Source organism: Tachypleus tridentatus, chromosome 1 (genome assembly GCF_004210375.1).
Source record: "Tachypleus tridentatus isolate NWPU-2018 chromosome 1, ASM421037v1, whole genome shotgun sequence".
Classification (NCBI taxonomy): domain Eukaryota; kingdom Metazoa; phylum Arthropoda; class Merostomata; order Xiphosura; family Limulidae; genus Tachypleus; species Tachypleus tridentatus.
In genome coordinates, this window is record NC_134825.1 from 81,310,935 (window position 1) to 81,332,335 (window position 21,401).

Below are 21,401 nucleotides of genomic sequence, written 5' to 3' on the forward strand. Positions count from 1 at the left end.
TGTATGTGTGTTTTCTTATAGCAAAACTACATCGTGGTATCTGCTGTGTCAGCCGAGAAGAATTGAACCTCCTGATTTTAGCGTTGTAAATCCGTAGACTTACCGCTGTACCAGCGGGTGACCTAACAAAATGGCCAACGTGTAGTGATGATTATCGCTTACAGGTAAATTCAAAATTTTTCTCTCTGACACGGGGATACCAGTTCAACCCAGTTATAGTTAGATTTCAAAGAGTTTTATAGATTTGGTTCGAGACGTAAGTCAATCAATGGAAACTCATTTAGAGGGATATAAATGTTCATTGATTCGGAAATAAAACACACTTTGTTTTCCTTTGTATTATATATAAAGATTGGTTTACACTTTACAACACGTTCCCTGTCTATTTATTTTGCTTAGATCCAGTTATCCTGCACGAATTTTCTATCAATAACCAAACCTTATCTAATGTTTATACAGAAATCATTTTATTCTTATTGCTTCCAGAGTGAATAAAGGAACCACAACAGGATAAAACTACATTACTAACTCTAAGCACTTTAGAGTAAAAGTAAAGTGTATAATAATACGTTAAGTTGTAATTTTTCTTCTCCTCATTCTTATGCTATAACATTCGCATAACAGTTTGTTCTAAGAATATAATACCAGCAAACTAATCTTATTGCTCTTACAGAGAGCCAAAGAACCACAACACCAACGGGAGAATAATACATTAGTAACTCTAAGAGCTTAAGAGTGGAAGTAAAGAAGACCAGTTATAACATTTTTTTCTCCCCTCCAAAACGTTTAATTTTGTTGAAGAAAAGAAAAATAATATTCATTGGAAAAGGAAGTTATTTTTTCAGTATAACATAACGAAACTTTCTTGTAAATATTTTAAATTATTATGAATAATAATATGAAACTATGATTCTTAATATATATATATATATATATACGTGAATAATACTTCTGATTTGTTTGTTTGTTTTTGAATTTCGCGCAAAGCTACACGAGAGCTATCTGTGCTAACCGTTCCTAATTTAGCAGTATAATAAGAGAGCTAGTCATCACCATCCACTGCCAACTCGTGGGCTATTCTTTTACTAATAAGTAGTGGGATTGACCGTCACATTATAACGCCCCCACGATTAAAAGGGCGAGTATGTTTGGTGCGACGGGGATTCGAACCCGCGACTGGCAGATTACGAGTCGAATGCCTTAACCCACCTGGCCAATACTTCTGAAAGCACTTTTTTTTTTACTAAGTTTATCGCTGCTTTCGAGATATTCATAAGCTATAGCAATAGCGTTATTTCAGTAGTAAAACCTGCTCTATATATAAATTTTAAATTGTATTTTAAAAGATACATATTCTTTAAAAAATGGTTTTCAAAAGCGAAATATTAAGTTATAAAAAGTTATGAACAATTAGCCTCTCAGAAGCACAGTGATATGTCTGTGGATTTACAACGTTACCTGCCTTACTAAGTTTCGACACCCGTAATGGTCACAGCACAGATAGTTCTTTGTGTAGCTTTGTGCTTAACTCCAAACAAACATGTTTAATTAACTGCGTAATAAAATATTAAATTTGCTTTTCACAAAGAAGTTTGGTATTCCATTTTAATCATATTTTTTTACCAGATGTGGGGTAAGACTGTTTGTTTGTTTTGAATTTCGCGCAAAGCTACTCGAGGGCTATCTGTGCTAGCCGTCCCTAATTTAGCAGTGTAAGACTAGAGGGAAGGCAGCTAGTCATCACCACCCACCGCCAACTCTTGGGCTACTCTTTTACCAACGAATAATGGGATTGACCGTCACATTATAACGTCCCCACGGCTGAAAGGGCGAGCATGTTTGGTGCGACGGGGATGCGAACCCGCGACCCTCGGATTACGAGTCGCACGCCTTACGCGCTAGGCCATGCCAGGACCCAACATAATAGAAACAACAACAAGTTTATTGTTTTGTATAACTTAGTTAAATGAAATAATTTTTTGAAAGCCCCAATTTAATTGAAAATTTAGAATACAAAATACTATATTTCAAAAATAAGTATAAAAGGTAAAAAATAAACTCCGTAAAATATAAAACTAATGTTTTATACATTCGATATAATTATTATATATTGTGGATATAAATAGTGTTGAAATTCAGTCTTTTAGTTTAAAGAATCAGTTTGTAATGATAAGGTATTTAACTTGTTGGTTGAGAAGTAATTAACGAATGTGAGTATTCATATTTGATTAAATAAATTATATGGACAGGAATTTGTTCAGCTGCCCAAAGAAAATAGGTGGGAACGCGGAAAGTTTGTAATAAAAATAATAATATTGTGAATGTATGTATAATTTGTTTATTTAGTAATTTTGCTTGCCCTGTCAGTATTTATCTATGTATGTATGTATCTTATGCCATAGTGCTAAGCCTAATCACAAATAAAAGTGTTACATTGATGTGAGAAGAGACACATGTTAATATAGTACTGTACTCAAAATTCTTGATAACGAGAAAACCCACTTGTAGAGAAAAAAATACATGTTTTTACACATATATTGTATTCAAAATTATTTGATACCAGCAGCCACTAAAAAAACTTATTGAAAATAGCATAAATATGAGTTATTACTTTATTAGTAGTTCTAACTGAAATATATTTCATTAATTCTTATTGAGTTTTGTGGTCAGTAATTAACTCGGTAACGGATAATACTGCAAAACTATAAAAATTCAAAGGAAAGTTCGGTGGCATTACACTGTTGCAGTGCTTGAGTATTAATTTGAGAAAAAAACTGTTATCCTGCACATAAGTAGTTAAAATGAATTGAGAAAAGAGTTTGATTTACTAAAAGTTGGAAACTTAACTTGATTAATATTGGTTTTTCTAGAAATAAAGGTTACAATATATAAGCTAGTACAATGTAATTATTAACATTTATACATACTAATCTCATTACTTACAAGCAGAAGTTATTTTCAACCTATTACTATAAATTTAATATTGTAAATCACTAAGACATCACATATCTTACCATCAAGTTCAAAATAAAAGATGTCTTTGTTTTCAACAGTTACAAGTTTGAAATAATTTAATGTCAGTTATGGTTTTCTTGTTCTGTTATTTATTTGGGATGACTATTACAGCAAGTTCAATAATTAAAATAGTTTGTGCATTTAACATGGAATGATAAAGTTTTTAATTACAAGTTGTTACTATCAGAAACATAACCTCCTTGCTTCTATTTCAAATGATTGAAACATTTTTCCATTACTGATCCATTCAAGTAATCTGAATATTATAAGTTAAATAAATATATATAATGAAGTTAGTTCTGTAGTACAATAGTAACTGACAATATTTTTAAAATTGTTTTAAAATTCAGTTTTAGTCATACATTCATTGTGCAGTAATTATCACTAATGCTTATTAAAAAGGTATACTGAGGATGTTATAATGAAATTTAAATAAAGTCAACCAACACATTCAGTGTTTTATGCCTGTGAAAGTGCTATAACCATGAATATTTTTCTTTATGAAATTTATGTAATCAGGTTGAACCAGAAATGTTATATATATATATCATTCTACATCTGTACAACAGACTTGTAGTTTGTCTTGTTATTAAGAAATGACAGATTAGAAATAAAAACCTGCTGTCCAGTCTTTGTTAGTATAATCAAATATTCACTGAAACAGTCAAAAATTGATTAATATAAAATATTACTGATTTCAAGATTCATATATCATTGTGAAACTGTCTATTCAACATGAGGTACTGACAATGTTTTATAGAACAATGTCTCACCCAAAAAATGTTTATAGTCTACCTTTTTAAGACATCTTGAAAGTTTTTGTTTGTTTCAAAATAATAACTTAATTACGTAAGGAAAATTACTTTAAAAGAGTGTTTGTTTCCAACTGAGAATCTAATTAGGCAGGCAATTTGGTAGCTATAACTTGTATTTTTCAAGCTGAGAAATTACACATTATTGGAAAAAATTGGCATCTCATTAGAAAGAAATGGCTCTTTTCAATAAAAGAATTGTCAGACACATTTTTCAGTTGAATACAAGAGAAAATTTTCACAAAATGATTTGAAAATACAAAAGCGATATGTAAAAAAAGTTTGAACACAAAACAAAAAGTATGACAATTTAATTCACATAAAGGAAAACTTAAAGCAGTTGTTTACAATTGTAACATTGTTTAAAAACTTCTTGACTATTTATAAAAATTAGAGAAATTTTGGTGGTTGACTTCAGTTGATCTCTACATCCAAGTCTAATAATTTTTCATGAAGTGTTCATCTTATGCTTTATCAAAGTAATGCCAAATTTTTGCAAAACTATAGTTATGAATAGGAATACAACATCAAAAGTTAGTTTATTTAAAAGCAACAGTCAGTGATCATGAAGGTGAGACATTGTCCAGGTCCATTAAATATAACTTTTAGTACTATCTTGTGGGTAGTCAGGTGGTTCATATAAGAACGTGAATTTTTCAAAAGTGTGAACTGCCATGACCTTTATTGCTTGAAACATTGTACTGGTTTGTTACAATAATTTGTAGATAGGTAATGGTTTTCACCTTGTTTGCTGGTCTCAAACAATGTTTACATGCAAACAAATATGTATACTGTTGTTATGTATTATAACTTATCTCAGATGAGTCTCTGATGTATTATGTTATGTATTATGATTTCAAATAGCTGGAAAGCTTAATTTTCATTTAGAAATTAAATAAATGTCAATATATATCAAATTTATGAGGTTTGCCAGCAAGATTGATACTCACAATTTTCTTTCTCAACACAACTGTATTTTAATGTACAAACAATAATACCATTTATAATAATGGTTATTACAAATAATGATTTCTATACAAACAATACTGAGTTTTCTGTTTGGTTGGGAACTGAATATTTTATTGATGATCAAGGTCCACCATGAGTAAATTAATTATATATTAATACACAGGTATACTTCACTAAACATGAAAGCTAACTGTCTTTTCACACAAGTTTTTCTATTGAAGTTGTGCAATGTTGTCATAGAAATACTAATGTTTGAAGTTAATTCACTGAAGTTAAATGGTTTGTAATGTTCAAAATCTATAAATGTTTCTATTCAAATATCTGTAGTTTTCCAGTTAATAAACATTTATCACAGTAATGAATATACCTATCATTTTTCAAATTAGCTGAATACATTTCTGCCTCTATAGGATAGTTTTGTTGTGGAAACATTAACTACCATAATTTGGAAATGAAAAACCAATATTGGAAGATTGTTGTTTCAACTGCAGTAGTTGGTGGTAAGTTTAAATTTGTACATAATACTAGAGAAGAAGAAAACATTTTTTAACATGTTTATTGTGCCATCTTCCATAAGCCAGTCTCTACTAACTTACAACTTATGTCACTTTTTTTTTTTTTTAATCCAGTTACATTTACAACAAAGCAAATTTCAAAAATAAGAACTGGTAATGATGCAAAATTTTATTGAACAAAATATCACAGTATATGTATTATTTTTGTGAAATCTTTCAGGAACAATCATGTGTACTTTGTTGTGGAAGTTGTATCACAGATTTGGGAAGAAAAAAATTTGTATTTATCCAAATATTTGTACAACACTGCAGCATTGGCAAGCTGTTCAAGAAGAATTTTTGGGCTTATGTGAAAAGTCAAAGGTATTTTACATAAATAATTTTAATCCATCAATGCTTCTAACATTTTGACTTCTCTATATCAGTAGAATTTGAGAAACAATCATTTTATATTTATTCTTGATGATGAGAAACCCACTTGAAATACAAATGTATCTTAAGATGGCTGGTATGAATAGTAACACTTTTACTAATAAAGCAGAGAACAACGTTTCGACCTTCTTAGGTCATCTTCAAGTTAACAAAAAGAGAGTTTACAACTGACTGTTGCCAGGCATGTCTTAGAAACGAGAGTATAAACAGGTATGGGATTGTAGGGAGCGTTGCAGTGGGATGTTAGGTTATTAATTAGTATAGGTATACAGTTATTCCTTTATATTGGTTTAATTTTGGTTTTAGTTGTATAAGTAGGGCTTCTTTGATTTTGCATTTGTTCATATTTGTTTCCCTGAAGATGACCTAGGAGAGTCTAAATGGTGTTCTCTACTTATCAGTAAAAGTGTTAATACCCATACTAGCCATTCTGAGATACATTTTAAATTTAATCATTTCTTTTTGAAAATAAGTTTCCACCCATGAGAAAGCAAGTATAAGTGTATGTTATCTTGAAATAAAAAGGTGTTTATGTGATAGCTCTTTTGTGAATATGAGAAACACAGGTGATGAGAGGCGAGCTGAGCAATCTAGGTCACCCATAAACCAACTAAACTGTAACTTAATATTTGTACATTTATCATTTTCTAACCTAATTTTACTTTAAAAGAGCTCAAGCTAAATGTACAGAGTGCATAATTCCATTCTTCCCCTGAAGTTGAAATTTAATAATGTTTTGTATGTTGTTAAGTTACAATAATAAGTGAAATGACCTCTTGCATGTAGAAAAGAAGAACTTAAGTGTAATTCTCAGTAAGAGCATAAATATCTCTGCTGGTCTAGTGTTCAGCTGCACTGCAAAGTTTATAAGATAATTGGTTTTGTTTATAGGGCTTTTAAATTTAAGAACTGGAAGGTTATTGAAGTTTTGAACATTTTGCTACAGGAAGAATATCAGTATAATGGGAAAGGTGGCAGAAATGAGCTAGTTAGAAAGATACCTTCTCTTAAGCTGTGTGAGCTCTGAATAAAGGATTAAAATTTTTTTGTATGTGTTTTCTTCAATATATAGAAAAATTAGGGGTGACTAGATTTAGACGTTTGTAATTATGGGGTTATACAGTATTCTTTTGGGTTGTATGTTTGGGTGGTGTAAAGAAAGGTTTAGAAATTTAAAGGTTAACAGTAGGAAGTGATAAATCTGTATTTGGGAAACCTAGGTTAGATTTGTTATCTGACAAAATCTCTTTTTTTTTTCTAACAGTATGATTAATTTTTGGAGTGTTTTACCTAATGATGTGGGTATGTACATTTAGTTTGATTGTTTTAAGTATTGTTGATGTATTAATATGAGGAACTATTATAAAAATGGTACATATTTATTTATTCCCTTTTTGTGTGAGGAAAAACGTTTTTGTTTGTGTTTTAGTCTTTTTTTTTCAAGATATTGAATCTATGTAACAAGGGTATAAAAGCCATTATTTTGTTTTATTTTTGTATATACTGGTAACAGTAATTTTTGAATTTTGTTCATAATATATAATATTATGTATTGTAGCAAAAAAAAAATCTCATTTTTAAATTGAAAAATTCATAGTAATGTAACTCAAAATATGAATTTTAAACATCTGTAATGTGGTATTTTCTTGTGTGTTTGAGCCAAAGTATATTTATCTAAAATATTTAGTTAGGTTTAAGATGTGACTAGTCTATCTTATTTTGGTCATTTCAGTCTTATTTTTTATTTTGGGGGTGTATTTTACAGGTTATAGGTCTAGATTGTGAATGGGTTACCAAAGAAAATCGACGTCATCCTGTTGCTTTATTACAACTTGGTACAATACGTCAGTTCTGTGTTTTAATCAGGCTCAGCCATATCAGATCACTGGATCTTCCAACATCATTACTGGATGTTTTATCTGATAAGAGGTAAACTCCCCAATCTGACATCATTTTAACTGCAAGAGCTAATATCATCCACACTATATCTGCCATATCCATTTTTAACAAGGCTTTTCACCCAATACTGGGACTCATCAGTCTGGCTGGGATGCAACACACATAGTAGTGGTTGAGGCTGTATAGCTATAACATAAAATTGTTATTTTACAACCCTAAAGTTGGAATACTTGTAACTATTCTTAACTACAATAAGTGTTCAACGTGAATATTTCTTAATGTTCTACAGGAAGACCTTATTGACCAATCAAGTTACTTTACAGGAGTGATTTGCAGTTTAAGTTTTGTTCACCATGGTACTTATCTAAGCACAGATAGCCTGAATGTAGCTTTTTGCAAAATTTAAAACAAACCAGATCACTTATCCTGTTTTAATATTTTCTCACTATTTTTGTAAAATGTGCTTCCCTGGGTGCATTATACATTTATAAAAGTTTATTTTATGTGTGTGTGTTAATTTTTTATCCTATATAGCTTTACACTTGGATGAGAATTATTGTCTGTTTTTTGTTAAGTATTGAAGTGGAAATTCTTGTTTTAACCATAGATTTTGAAGTAGTTATATTGTCACTTTTTCTACCAGAATTACAATCAAACTTCCTTATATCTATTAAGCAGAATACTTCTTTTTTTCTTTTCATTTTCATTCCTGTATCCTTTGTTGAAGCTATAGAATCTCTGTCTTTTTTCTTGTTTAGAGTGCTTAAAGTAGGTGTAGGAATTTGGGAAGATAGAAAAAAACTTCTGCAAGACCATGGAATTTTAGTTGAAGGATGTTTAGACCTTCGACACTTGATTGAAAAAATACCTGAAGCAGTTAGCGTGTAAGATTCAATAACAAAATTTATACAGATTTTTAGAATATTTTTTTATTTAATAAAATACAATATTATTTATACCAGTATTTCCTGTATATCTAAAAATATCTGAAACATTCCATACAGTTTATTTTCTTTCTAGTAAAGAGTTCAGTTCTCTTGCATACCATGAGTTCCTCTAGGCAAAATGGAAATGTAAACATCAGTTGATAAGTATTTGAATTGTTACTTTGTATCAAAAATGTTAAATTAAAAAATTGATATGAAACTTTTGAAGTAAGGATGACTTAGTATATGGTCTTAATGTAATCAAGCAAATGCATTTTAATGTGCTCAGACATACTGCTTTCAGAAAGTCAAGAAGTTTACAAGGCTTAGCCAAAGATGTATTAGGAATTCATTTAAAGAAGTCAAGTGATATCCGTTGTAGCAACTGGGAAGCTACTGAGCTATCCCCTGTCCAGGTAAAGATGTTATTTCAGTTTCACAAATGTTTTACACTTCTGTACTGAGTTTTTTCTTAGTGTTTAGCTTCTTTGCCATATTTTGTTTATTTTTATTGAAATTCTAAACACGATAACTATTAAGCTGATTATTATTGAGATTTGTAAAGTTTACAAGTTTTTTTCAATCTCCAAAAGAAGTAAAGTAAGTTGTTTGTAAGGTGTATGTTACATTTTCAGAAATGAAATGATTAACTATATTTAAAAGATAATACAGATATTTTCAGAATATGTTTCTATATGATTCTTTAGCTGAACTATAATCTTTAATTGCTTATTGTTATACAGATAATTCATGTTCTATTTCAATTGATTTATCCTCTTTATTCAGATCCACTATGCTGCCCAAGATGCTATGGTTGCTGTAAACATCTTCCAGGAACTTATGAAGTTGAAAATGCAAGAAAATTGGCTAAAACAGTTATTTGTTGCCTTTGATGAATCATTACAACCGGCAAAAGCCACACAGCTTTGTGAAGATGTGATAGATACTCCCTTTAGACAAACAGATAGTCCTTCAAAGACAGTTTCAAAGGTTTTTGTTTTGTTTTTAAAGTAGTCTTTGTTTTTGTATAAGCTGCTGTTAAGTTATATTTACAATATATATATATATATATAAGTTTATACGTATATCATTTCGTTTTATTTTTGTAAACACTTTTTTTGGATAACTTTGTTCTCATTTTTCTTGTATTTTTCTAAGTTTTAAAATGAATAATGAGGATTAAGTTCTTTTCTATTAGATTTTTTTCTGCACATTAATATAATTCACTTGTAATTTACCTGTACTATAATGCAAACAGTTTGTAAAAAAAATTACCTTTATTAAAAATTACAATAAATGTAACACATTAGTTGTCATGTTTTACATATCAATAGTTTTTATGAATAGATTCACAGTTTTATTTCAACATTTACTAAAAAACATTACAACCTACATGAAGATGTAAACTGTTTTTTTATAACTATTTTGCAAATTCTTAGGTAAAAATACAAATGTTTTAGTTTAGTAGGAAGCATTGTATTAATACATGTTTGTTATCAAAGAACTATAAGTAATATTTAAGGGTTGTAAATTTTTCTTTTCTATAACAGGAATTCTTACTAAAACCTGTCACGTGAAAGCATGAAATATATTCTTATCAAAAATTTTCTTTTCTAAGAGTCATATTGTACATGAGACATCAGTAGTATTAGGAAGACTGAATTAACTCAGGCAGACTTACTTCTGAAATACTAAAAGCCTTTCCTTGTTAAGTCAGAACTCGGATGTCAACAAGATGTCTCTACACATTGTACATCGTGCATCACTTACTCATAAATCTTCACTCCTTCACCTTCCACATTAAATATTGTGTGAACATCAGGTAGTTTTACATAAGTTCTACTTTCCAACCCTGATTTAGAATATTTTGTTGATAGTCATGCTGTTACCTTTGCTGTTTTTCCTAATGCACATGTTTCCACAACATGTACTATCAGAATTTTTGTAACTTTGATATAGGCCTTATTTAAAGATCCTGTTTCATCTTCCCTCATTTTTTTACATTTGGAGTGATTTATCAATTTAAGATATTCTATTTTCATTCTGGGTTTGGGACTCTTTGTCTTCATATAGTAAAACTAGTAATAATCTTCTACATACTCTCAATACCAGTTGTCATCATGGCTTGGATAATTAGAGAATTCTTAGTCAATGCTTGCCTCATACTGAGTTGTCTTCTCAGTTAGCTTCTTCTTTGGGATGGGTTGTACATAACTCTTAAGTCTCAGCTTCTATATTAGGGGATGATTTAAGTTTATATTGTTTTTCTCTCATCCCACTGTCTTTTGAATCTTCTTTATCAGTTATTGGTTAAAATCAGTGGTACCTACTCTGGTTGACCATGATTATCCTTGTGACAAATGTTGTCTATGTTTGGTCATGGCTTTTTGTTCCTGTTTTATAAGAGCATAATCTTTTTGATGGAAATAACTTCAGTTGTTTATATACACTGCTGGCCAAAATCTTAAGGCCAATAAACATAAAGAAAAAATATGCATTTTGCACTGTAAGACTCAACCACTTATTTGAGTAAAACTTCAAAAGATGAAAATAAGAAAAGGGAAAATAAAAAGCTTTTTTAGCATTTAATATGGAAAATGTGAATGCTATGAAATTAGCCTAAATACTAGCTGGTCAAAAGTTTAAGACCATACCAAAAAGAAGACTTAAACAGTGTAGTAAATGCCCCAAAAGAGTGAGTTGCATGGCCGTCATTGCGAATAACTTCAAAAATTTGCTTTGGCAGGGTCGATATAAGTGTTTGCAGAAGGCTGGCTGGTATGTTATTCCAAGTGGTGAAGATGGCTTCATGAAGATCATGCACTGATTGTAATTGACATTCATTTCTATAGACTTGCTTTGCCATCCACCCCCAAACATTTTCAGTGGGATTCAATTTGGGCAAACATGCTGGATGGTCCAAAAGAATCAGGTTATTTGCCATGAAACAGTCATTTGTCCAGAGGGCATTGTGTATTGCAGCATTGTCCTGCTGAAAGATCCAGTCATTTCCATACAAGCAAGGGCCTTCAATCAATAAGGATGCTCTCTCCAACATGCCAATTTAGCCAGCTGCTGTTTGACACCCCTATATAACCTGAAGCTCCATTGCTCCATAGAAGGAGAAAACACCCCAGATCATATGGAACCTCCTCCACTGTGTTGTGTAGAAAATGTCTCCTGTGGGATATCCTTATCATGCCAGTAACGTTGGAAGTCATCTGGACCATCCAGGTTAAATTTTTTCTCATCAGAGAACAAAACCTTCTTCCACTTTTCTACATCCCATGTTTGGTGCTTCTCAGCAAAGTTTAACCAAGCTGTTTCGTGGTGTGGAAGGAGGTGTGGCCTTTGAAGAAATTTACAGTTTTTAATGTCATTCTTTCGTTTATTGTTCTTGAGTTGCATTCTGCGTCCATTAGGGTCTTAATCTGATTTGATGATCAGCTGGTTTCTTGCCGAACAACCCATTGAATTCTTCTGCTCAACGCCGGTGACATTTTCATGAGCCGTCCACTTGAAATTCTCATTCCATATCCCTCAGGGTCTTTTAAGAAATTTGCAACAGCAATTTCATTATGCCCAATCTTACCAGCAATGGCACATTGAGGGAGACCTTGTTTTTGACAATAGCTCGACAATTCTGCCAAGTAAAAACTCTGTCAACTTTTTAGCCTTTGCCATGTTTTTACCCAATGTAACACAGGATATGTCAGTGGGAGATGTTGACAACGCAAATGCTTGAACACAAATGACTAAATTTTGTTACATGTTTACTGATTAACGCTTCGTTTCAGTATGGTCTTAAACTTTTCACCAGCTAGTATTTAGGCTAATTTCATATTGTTCATATTTTCCCTATTAAATGCTAAAAGGTTTTTTATTTTCCCTTTTCTTATTTTCATCTTTCGAAGCTCTACTCAAATAAGTGGTTGAGTTTAACAACGCAAAATGCATATTTTTCTTTATGTTCAATGGCCTTAAGATTTTGGTCAGCAGTGTATTATGACAGTTTGTGTCATTCTACAAATCTTGCTCTGTCCACAATAATTATTATCAACTAATCCTTTCTATTTAACTTGGTGTTCCCAAAAACGTTAATTATGGAATTCAAGTTATATCTCATCATACTTACCTTTTTACTGTATGTTTGGCCTCTTGGTTTTTAAGCATTTCCAGAATGTCTGGGTTTATGAATAATTATAATAACAAAACAAACAATATGGAACTAGAAATATGCAATACTTAAATATAGCCTCTTCTTATGTGTTGAGAATATGTATTTATATGGTTTCAGTCAGTCAAGGTTTTTACATGTTCTTTAATCTCTGCATCTGTCTTATACAATTGAGATATTTTTATATTGCCTGATACCACTGTTCACAAATTTGAGATGTCTGTAGTTGAAGTATTTTATCTTTTCATAACACTATGTATAGGTTTTTCTAGCGAGAACTTTCACATGTACTTCTGCATTTTTCCTAGAGAAAAATTTCATCCTCTACACTTGATCTCCATTAAAGGCTGTTGCACTTTCAAGGTGAACAGAAGAAACCATCTGGTGGATGATGATGGCAGGTACTTTTCCTGTCTTTGCATGCATGTGCATGTATGATATGAGGAGTATCTGAAATAAGAGGAGTCATTTATTCTTATTTATATTTTGAGATTGTCCTCACATTTTTGAGCCCATCCTTGGGAACTACATGGGTCATTTTTCAGTTCTCCTTGGGTGTCTGCTAATTTTTCCAGTTTTCTTATTTGCTGGCACACTCAGTATGAATAAAGAGAAGCTTCTGTTTCTAGAGTTGACCTTTCTTAATACATTTCTGGGCTTCTCACTCAAGAACCTTTCTTGCAGGATCAGGACACAGTATTCCTCCTACCTGTATACCACCACTTGTGTCACATAATTCACTCCACAGATGCAATACTCTATCACTGCTCATAAAACCCCAACCCCTTTGTCTGAATTCAAGACTGTCATAGGTGAAGAGGTACCCTGCTAAGAATGCCTTTTTTCTGAGTATCCTTTATATACAGTCCTTCTATAACTCTATGAAATCCAGTTCTGCAAATTATTTTCTAATTCTGGATTTTACACTGACTCTTGTTTGATAACATATTTCTTATAGTCTCAATTATTCTCTTTCAACCCTGTTGTTTATAGCTTTGAATTCTGGATTTCTTTTCATGTTCGTTGGCTCCCAATTCCTTTATGTTGTGGATATTATACTTTTAGTATTTAAGAAGTAAGTCTACTTGATTTTAATTTCACATTTTTTAGAATTAAAATAAATTTTAAACAGGTTACTTACATCTGAAATACCTTTCATCATGACTGTAACTTTCAATAAAATCTACCTTATGTTAGGAAACAGAGCTTATGTAATATCCTCTAAAATTTCAATAATAGGTTGTTTGGAAAGTGGAAGAGAGGAGAATTATGGTTAAGTGATCCATGTTTTGTAATGTGTAAAAGAGATCCAGAAACTTTAGTTGCATGTTTTTTTGGTAGCCTGAGTTCAAAGTCAAGAAGGAAAGGCTCTCAGAGTTTAGAGGTAAATACCTGTTTGAAATTCATTTTAATTCTAAATGAGTAAGATTAAAAACAATTCCGTAACTGATGTATTGTGTCACATCATCTCTAATAGTAAGATATAGTGAATATAATATTACAACTCAGTATATTTAACACTGCCTCCTGTAGTTTTAAATGATTTTTTTACCTTATTTAAAGAAGGTTTGAAATAGTTGAAATATTAATATTGCTCTGTTTTAGTAAATGTGTTAAAAATTTACTGTTGAGGAATCTTAGATGGGGCTGTTCTGTTGCAAGGAATAAAAGTTATGTACCTCTTAAATATTAAAGAGAAACCACATTTGAACAATGGTGGTATAACTTTATTCTTTATATAAAAAGGCTTTGCTTCACTTTCTAGCAGAATGTATTTCTACAATATGGTATGTTTATTTCTTTTAGTCTGCCCCTCCAACATCTTGTTCTACTAAAAGAGAAGATTGGTTGCGAGCTTACAGCATACGTCAGAAACCTTTGTATCATAACTGTCAACTCCAGGCTCCTGATGGTGAACCTCTTTGTACATGTGATATCAAAAAGCACAGTGGTATATTGACAAAGACCTTGGAAGTGAGTAAAGATTAAATTAGCTTCTGTTTTTGTAAAGGTGTTTTGCTTTAATGGCTTTCATATGCTATTCCAGTATAAATATGTCCTATGAATTTTTACAAGCAGCTTTAATTACAAGTTTTTAATTTGATTTGAAACTTCGTTATGTTTATCAGTTGAACATGACAATAAATGAAATTCTCATTACACGAAATTGTATTCAAATTTTGTCTAATGGGGTAAGATTATAGCTTGTTTTGTTGTGTTGAGCTATTGATTTTAACATAGGGCACATGTTAACATTTTAATGGTTTTTATTTGAACAAATAATAAGGTTTTACCTTTCTTATTTAAGTTTGTCATTTATTCTAGTAAAACTAAGTGTTAACCAGAGTAATAACAAAATGTTTTTGGAATTACAGATTAAATTTTACTAGAAATTAGATGAAAACGTTTTTGCATTATACAGAACATATTTAATGTTAGAATTCTGGCTGTTTTTTATGATATTTAGATTTTATTAATAAGACCTCAAAGTTTGTGAAATATACTTAAAAATGTTTAATTGAAAAAAAATGTTTTTTGTACGTTTCTAACATTCATCTTTTTTAATTTTATTTCTTAGATGTAATTGAGGAAGATCCTCTTACTGTTCGACTAAAGTTTCAACCAGCTGGAAGACCCATCTTAGACAGCAAGTATTACCTGCAAGAGAAGAATAATCAGTGTGTTGTATGTGGAGCTAGTGACTCTTACATAAGAAAAAATATTGTTCCACAAGAATATCGAAAGTATGTTCAGTATTCTCCAGTCTTTTTTATTTCCTTGTATTTTTTGTATATTTTAATAGTTGCAGAAGAAAATAATAAATAACAAATATCTTTTGAACTGAGTAATGTACCTAGAGCTTTATATTAAACAAAATAACAGATACAGTTAATTATGTCATGCTGAAGAAGTTTTTTACTTAACTGATCACTCAGTGTTTGCAATTTTTGAGCAATAATAAAAACGAGAACTCTGTAATAAGTATGTAAGCACATGCTATAAATTTATTCAAGATTTAATTAATGTTATTAAGATCTGTGACCACTACGTTTAAGCCTAGTAGTAGAACTAAAGAATCATTCTAAATAAATGAAAATGTTTCTGAATCTAAAGTTCCATGAATGACCCTTCTTTGGTTTTGTTTGTTTGTTTTTTTAATATTACAAAGATAGTTTTGTGATGAGACTTTCTACCAAAATACTAATTGATAAATATGCTTTATTTTATAACATTTTATAATTTTAATATTTCTTAGTAATAAGAAGTAAAATATTTAAGTGTGTAAGATCTAAGTTTGTTAAACACTTGCATGCTTTATAATGTGACATCAGTGTATCCTGGTATTTAATGTCTTAATGCATTGGTATGTTAATTATCTTGAAAAATTTAGTTCACATAATGCTTTATACCAGGCTGAAATTTTACTATTTAATTACAACTATAAGAAAAAAAAATTGTTTTCTTTACTGTGCTGAAATATATAGTATATCGTTTTTATGTTTGTGTCATGATACAACACATATTTGGGTGTACATTTAAAAACACACGGTTTGATTTTTATCTGAAACTAGCTAAATTTTGCAGTGACAAGCCATTATTATTTCATAATAACATAATAAAAGGTTATGATTAGTTGCAATATTATAAACAAATATGTTGTTTTTATTACTGTAGATATTTTCCATCAATCATGAAGAATCATGTCTCCCATGATATTGTCTTACTGTGTCCTAAGTGTCATCATACCAGTAATTTACAAGATTACCCACTTCATCAGCAGCTGGCTTTGGAGTGTAATGCCCCAACTGACACAGAAGATGCAGTCAAAGGGTGGGAAGATTCCCAATTACGTCGAGTCCGATCTGCTGCAAGGTACATGCTTACAAAATCACATTAGTAGAACTTTACCATTTGGTAATTAAACATTTCAAACTAAATAAGTTTGTGCATTAAAAATGTATACATACTCTGCTCAAAACTGCAATTCCAGGTGGTCATGATGTTAAGAGATTTCTCCATGTGAACTAATATGTTCCTTATGTTAAACAATTCTTTATAAGTTTTTTGGGAGGATATTCTTTTAATTATTTAACTTGTTAAACCCTGACTAAAATATATGCTATCTTTGTCCTTGCATTTATCAGTATGTGATTTTGATGCTTTATAGAGCACTTGTCCGAAACAAATCCTCCATCCCTCCCAACAGAGTTCAAGAATTAGAACAACTGCTGAAGCAATTTTATGGTGTTACTGAGGTCTCAGAACACTTATTAGTAGAAGCCATGAACCTTGATACATGGTAAGTTTTATTTTCATTCATCCCATATATATATATATATATATTTTTAAGTGGACAGGAACCCAAAGCTCTCTTTTCTTTTCTTTTTTTTAGTTTTCTATTCAAATATGAAGCAAACATTTTTATATGTGTTAATTTCTCTGTTAAATTAAAACTTTCTTGTGTATTTTATTTAAGTCACAGCTAGTTTAGATATCTTTACTTTGTGTTAATTGGCATTTGACTAAATTCAGTAGTTTTTCTTCTTGTGTAGTATACCAAATGAAAACTACACACCACATGGATTGAAAGTTGTTCAATACATTTCAAAGCATGGAGGTTTGTTGGCATTAGAGAGCCGATGGAGACAACATTTTCTTGATACCATGAAACCCAGGTTTCTTCCCAAAATGTGGTCTGTAGAGCATAACCATGAATGTCTGGCTTTGAAAATTGCACAGATGACTGAGCCAGACTTTGATATAAGTGTTCTTGGTTACACTGAACAACAGTTAAAGGAGGTTTTAAAAAAATATCATGATTTAATTAAGAACAATGTTTCTCTAAACATGTAAATAATGTATTATACATTATAATTTGTAAATAAAATAAATTTCTAACATGTTGTCCCATTTAATATATTTTCTTGTGAATTAATGTGCTGGACATGTTTTGTTTTTTTTCAAAAATAAAACAATTCCTTTAAAAGGTTTTTTAATTTCTCAACCGACAAATGGCCATAACAAAAACCTGGCTTTCAAAAAATATGCAATAATGACAAGTAATGTTATATTACACCATAAGGCATAATCCATTAAACCAGAAACAAAAACATTTTACTCTATTCATGGCAATGATTTATCTCCAAATTAAAAAAAAGTGATATGATTACATACATTTTCCTGATACTGTTATGTTCCATAACATAGTTGAAGAAGAGGACATTGTTTTTAATAGTAAAAGGTGAAGCTATCACACATATCATCATGTAAGATAGAGCAACTAGGAAAATGCCAAGCCAGTCTTACTGTAAATGTGTGCCCTTTATTGAAGACCGAGCATCCGTTAGTAACCTACAACATACTAATACCCAAATTTTTGAAACCACATTCCATGTATTTATAAAGAGAGGTATAAAATAGAGAATTGTGTATGAGATTCAGCAGCAGGTGGTTTCACTTCCATAATACATGTAGGAATATCAGTTTTTTATTACTTCCCCAGTTAGAATTCTAAACTGAGATTTCATGAACGTTGGAGAGATAACTACCAAAAACTGAAGGACTAACCAACTAACAAGTAAGACACTTTCAAAAAACTCAAACAAGCTCGTTCCAAAATGTTGGTAAACAGACTATTCCATTTCTTTGCTTTGTTTGGGTTATTTAATTTGATGTTTCAAACACTACAAATAAAGAAGTACAAAACCCATGTATTGAATACAGTATCTCGAGGGGGGGCTCTTTCGAAGTACAAGCTTTGAGCAATAAATTATTACCATATCTTGTGTTGGCTTTTAAATTAATGATTGACAAATAATATCTAAAATGGCGCAACCAATATAAATAATATTTTTTTAAAAGACAAAGTTACCTTTCAGACATTTTTAATGAAAATTTCAACATAATTAACATTACATATTTATAAATTTAGAAGCTACAAGTTTTTAAGAGTTTTCGACATCGATATAAATATCAATAACTATTGAGAGTTGTTTTTCTTGTGTTCTGTATTGAACATCAGCTTGATGCTGTAAGCTTGTATCTTTATATAAACACCTGACGAGTTTATTTAGTTGAACATGATATGGTTACTTATTAGAAATTAAATTAAAAGTTTTGCTGTGATACAATCTTTAAACGCATGTAATATTCATTGGAAGACAAAAACTTGTTTAAGTATACATTAACAGCTTCAGGTTTAAATCAGTGGAACTGAAAATCATTATTTTCTGATGTTCTACTATAAAATATCGCGTGGTTAGTAGAAAGTACAACAAGAATTACCTTAAGCCCTTTGTGAAAGAAAATGGTGAAAATAGAGTATTTTATGACATCACTGAAGCGAAATAAAATTACTATGTAAATATATTATAAGCGAAAAGAAACAAGGCTTAAGGTGACAAATATGTTGATTTAAGTGGTATTAGAAAATCTAACAAAATGTTATTTATACTATTTCCAAAATTCAACTCCAGTATAGCTCAACCAAAAATAAGTGCTCGTTTTCCTTTTAAACTTAAATGCTATATAGTTAAAGTTACAAAAAGGGGATTGTGGATAAGGAATAGATAGGTATCCCCTCATCACTATTAAAATGATAATATATTTCTCACGTAAAATAAGAAGACATAAGTTAATTATAGAAATGTTACCAACCTATATAATATTAAGTATCCTTAAAACACATAATTAAATATGCATTGTGACGGATTTACTATTATATAGTTATTTTAATATAGATACTTGTTTCAGTTGCTTGGCATGGCCAAGCGCGTAAAACATGCGACTCGTAATCCGAGGGTCGCGGGTTCGCGCCCACGTCGCGCTAAACTTACTCGCCCTCCCAGCTGTGGGGGCGATATAATGTGACGGTCAATCCCACTATTCGTTGGTAAAAGAGTAGCCCAAGAGTTTGCGGTGGGTGGTGATGACTAGCTGCCTTCCCTCTAGTCTTACACTGCTAAATTAGGCACGGCTGGCACAGATAGCCCTTGAGTAGCTTTGTGCGAAATTCCAAAACAAACAAACAAATTGTTTCAGCTAAATATATATTAAGAAATTCATGTAACTTATGTTGCTAAATGTGTATTGCACATTCACTAAATTTGTAAAATATTCCCGAATGTTAGAATCAGCAATGTATGTTTCACGAAAGCACCAGCCAATGTCAGTATTGTTGGGCCATCTGAATTTTTTAGAAATTCGTCTAACATTTAGAAAACGTAATCACCGCAAGGGGTCAAGAGAGAGTAAATATTATTGGTTTGCTACAGTTGGTATACTATTAGGTTGTCCATAAATAAATGTCGTTTTCGAACTGCGAAGTTTGGAAAAGTATAAACCAATGTTGTAAAATCTGCTTTGATCAAAGTGAACACCATTTGCTTCAACACACTTTTGCCAATGTGTAACGATGCTGTTTATGCACCTGCTGTACAAATCAGAGTTTCTATGGTCAACGAACTCCCTGAAAGCTTGTATCTCAAAACGGCTGGTAGAGGTATTAACACTTTTATTGATAAGCAGAGAATAACGTTTCGACCTTCCTAGGTCATGTTAACCTGTAGATGACCAATTTTAGAGCATCAGCCTTGACAGGTCTCATAACGCCGATTTTGTTGATCTTCAGTCAGTTCATGCAGAATCTGTTTATCCAACTTCTTCGTCTTTCCAATCGCACTCAGGTGGTTGGCAATGCTTGATTTGCTTATACTTAGCTTTTCCGCAAGCTCACGTACTGTTGTGCGAGGGTCTGTCTCAACTTCTTCCCTCAGTGTGTTTTCATCTAAGGATAGCTTTCTTCCACGACCTTCGTGGTCTTCAAGACTTTATCTCCATGTCGAAACCTTTAGAATCAATGCTGAACTGTACGTTTAGTAACAGGTTCATGGCCGAACGCCTTGTTGATGTTCCGTTTAGTTTCTGTAGCTTTTCGTTCCAGTTTGAAGTCGTAGAGGAGAATCAGACGAAAGTCCTTTTTATTCATGCTGCTTTGGCAGTTGAAAAACTTACTCTGAGTAGAGACGAAACAGCAGACAATTAAGATACCTTGTAAGCAACAAACATTGGATTAAACCAAACAACTCAATATTCAACTTCTAAATGTAATCGTGTGAATTCAGACATTTATTTCTGGACAACATAATATAAACTTCAGAAGCTATAACTGTTATTGGCACTTGTTAATCGGGAACTTCGGAATTTTTTTATCAGGAATGTTTATAGATTTCGAACATTACAAACCGTTTAACATCAGTGGATTAACATCGGATATTAGTATTTTTACGAAAACACTATATAACTTAAGTTGTGAAGAAACTCAGGTGTGAGGAGCGAAGAGCAAGCTAGCTCCTCTTTAAATGAACTGTATCCATATCAATTCGAAATTAATTCACTCGTAATAAAGCATCAAAAGAATGTCTGTTTTGTTTTGTTTTCGTATAGCAAAGCCACAAAGGGCTACCTGCTCAGCCCACCGAGAAGAATCGAACCCCTGATTTAGCGTTGTAAATCCGGAGAATACCACTGTACTAGCGGGGGGCCAAAAGAATGTCAAGGAAGTTCGAGATCAAATAAAAGACTCAATATTCTTTGTAAGTTTGTAAAACATTTATTTATAAATCATATTTGTAATAACAGTTATAATAAATTGTAT

At 31.3% G+C, this 21,401-nt stretch overlaps 1 protein-coding gene across 1 annotated transcript; it reads left to right on the forward strand.

The window, feature by feature from the left end:
- The first annotated feature begins 2,090 nt into the window (after window positions 1-2,090).
- Window positions 2,091-17,650, forward strand: Exd2 (Exonuclease 3'-5' domain-containing 2). The gene is given in 16 exon segments (XM_076468256.1): window positions 2,091-2,210; window positions 5,207-5,296; window positions 5,532-5,674; window positions 7,509-7,672; window positions 8,401-8,526; window positions 8,858-8,984; window positions 9,355-9,558; window positions 12,164-12,218; window positions 13,008-13,146; window positions 13,985-14,129; window positions 14,552-14,678; window positions 14,681-14,719; window positions 15,324-15,489; window positions 16,421-16,618; window positions 16,914-17,045; window positions 17,299-17,650. Coding segments are annotated over 15 exon segments (2,115 nt in total). The 5' UTR covers window positions 2,091-2,210; window positions 5,207-5,247; the 3' UTR covers window positions 17,600-17,650.
- The last annotated feature ends 3,751 nt before the right edge of the window (window positions 17,651-21,401 follow it).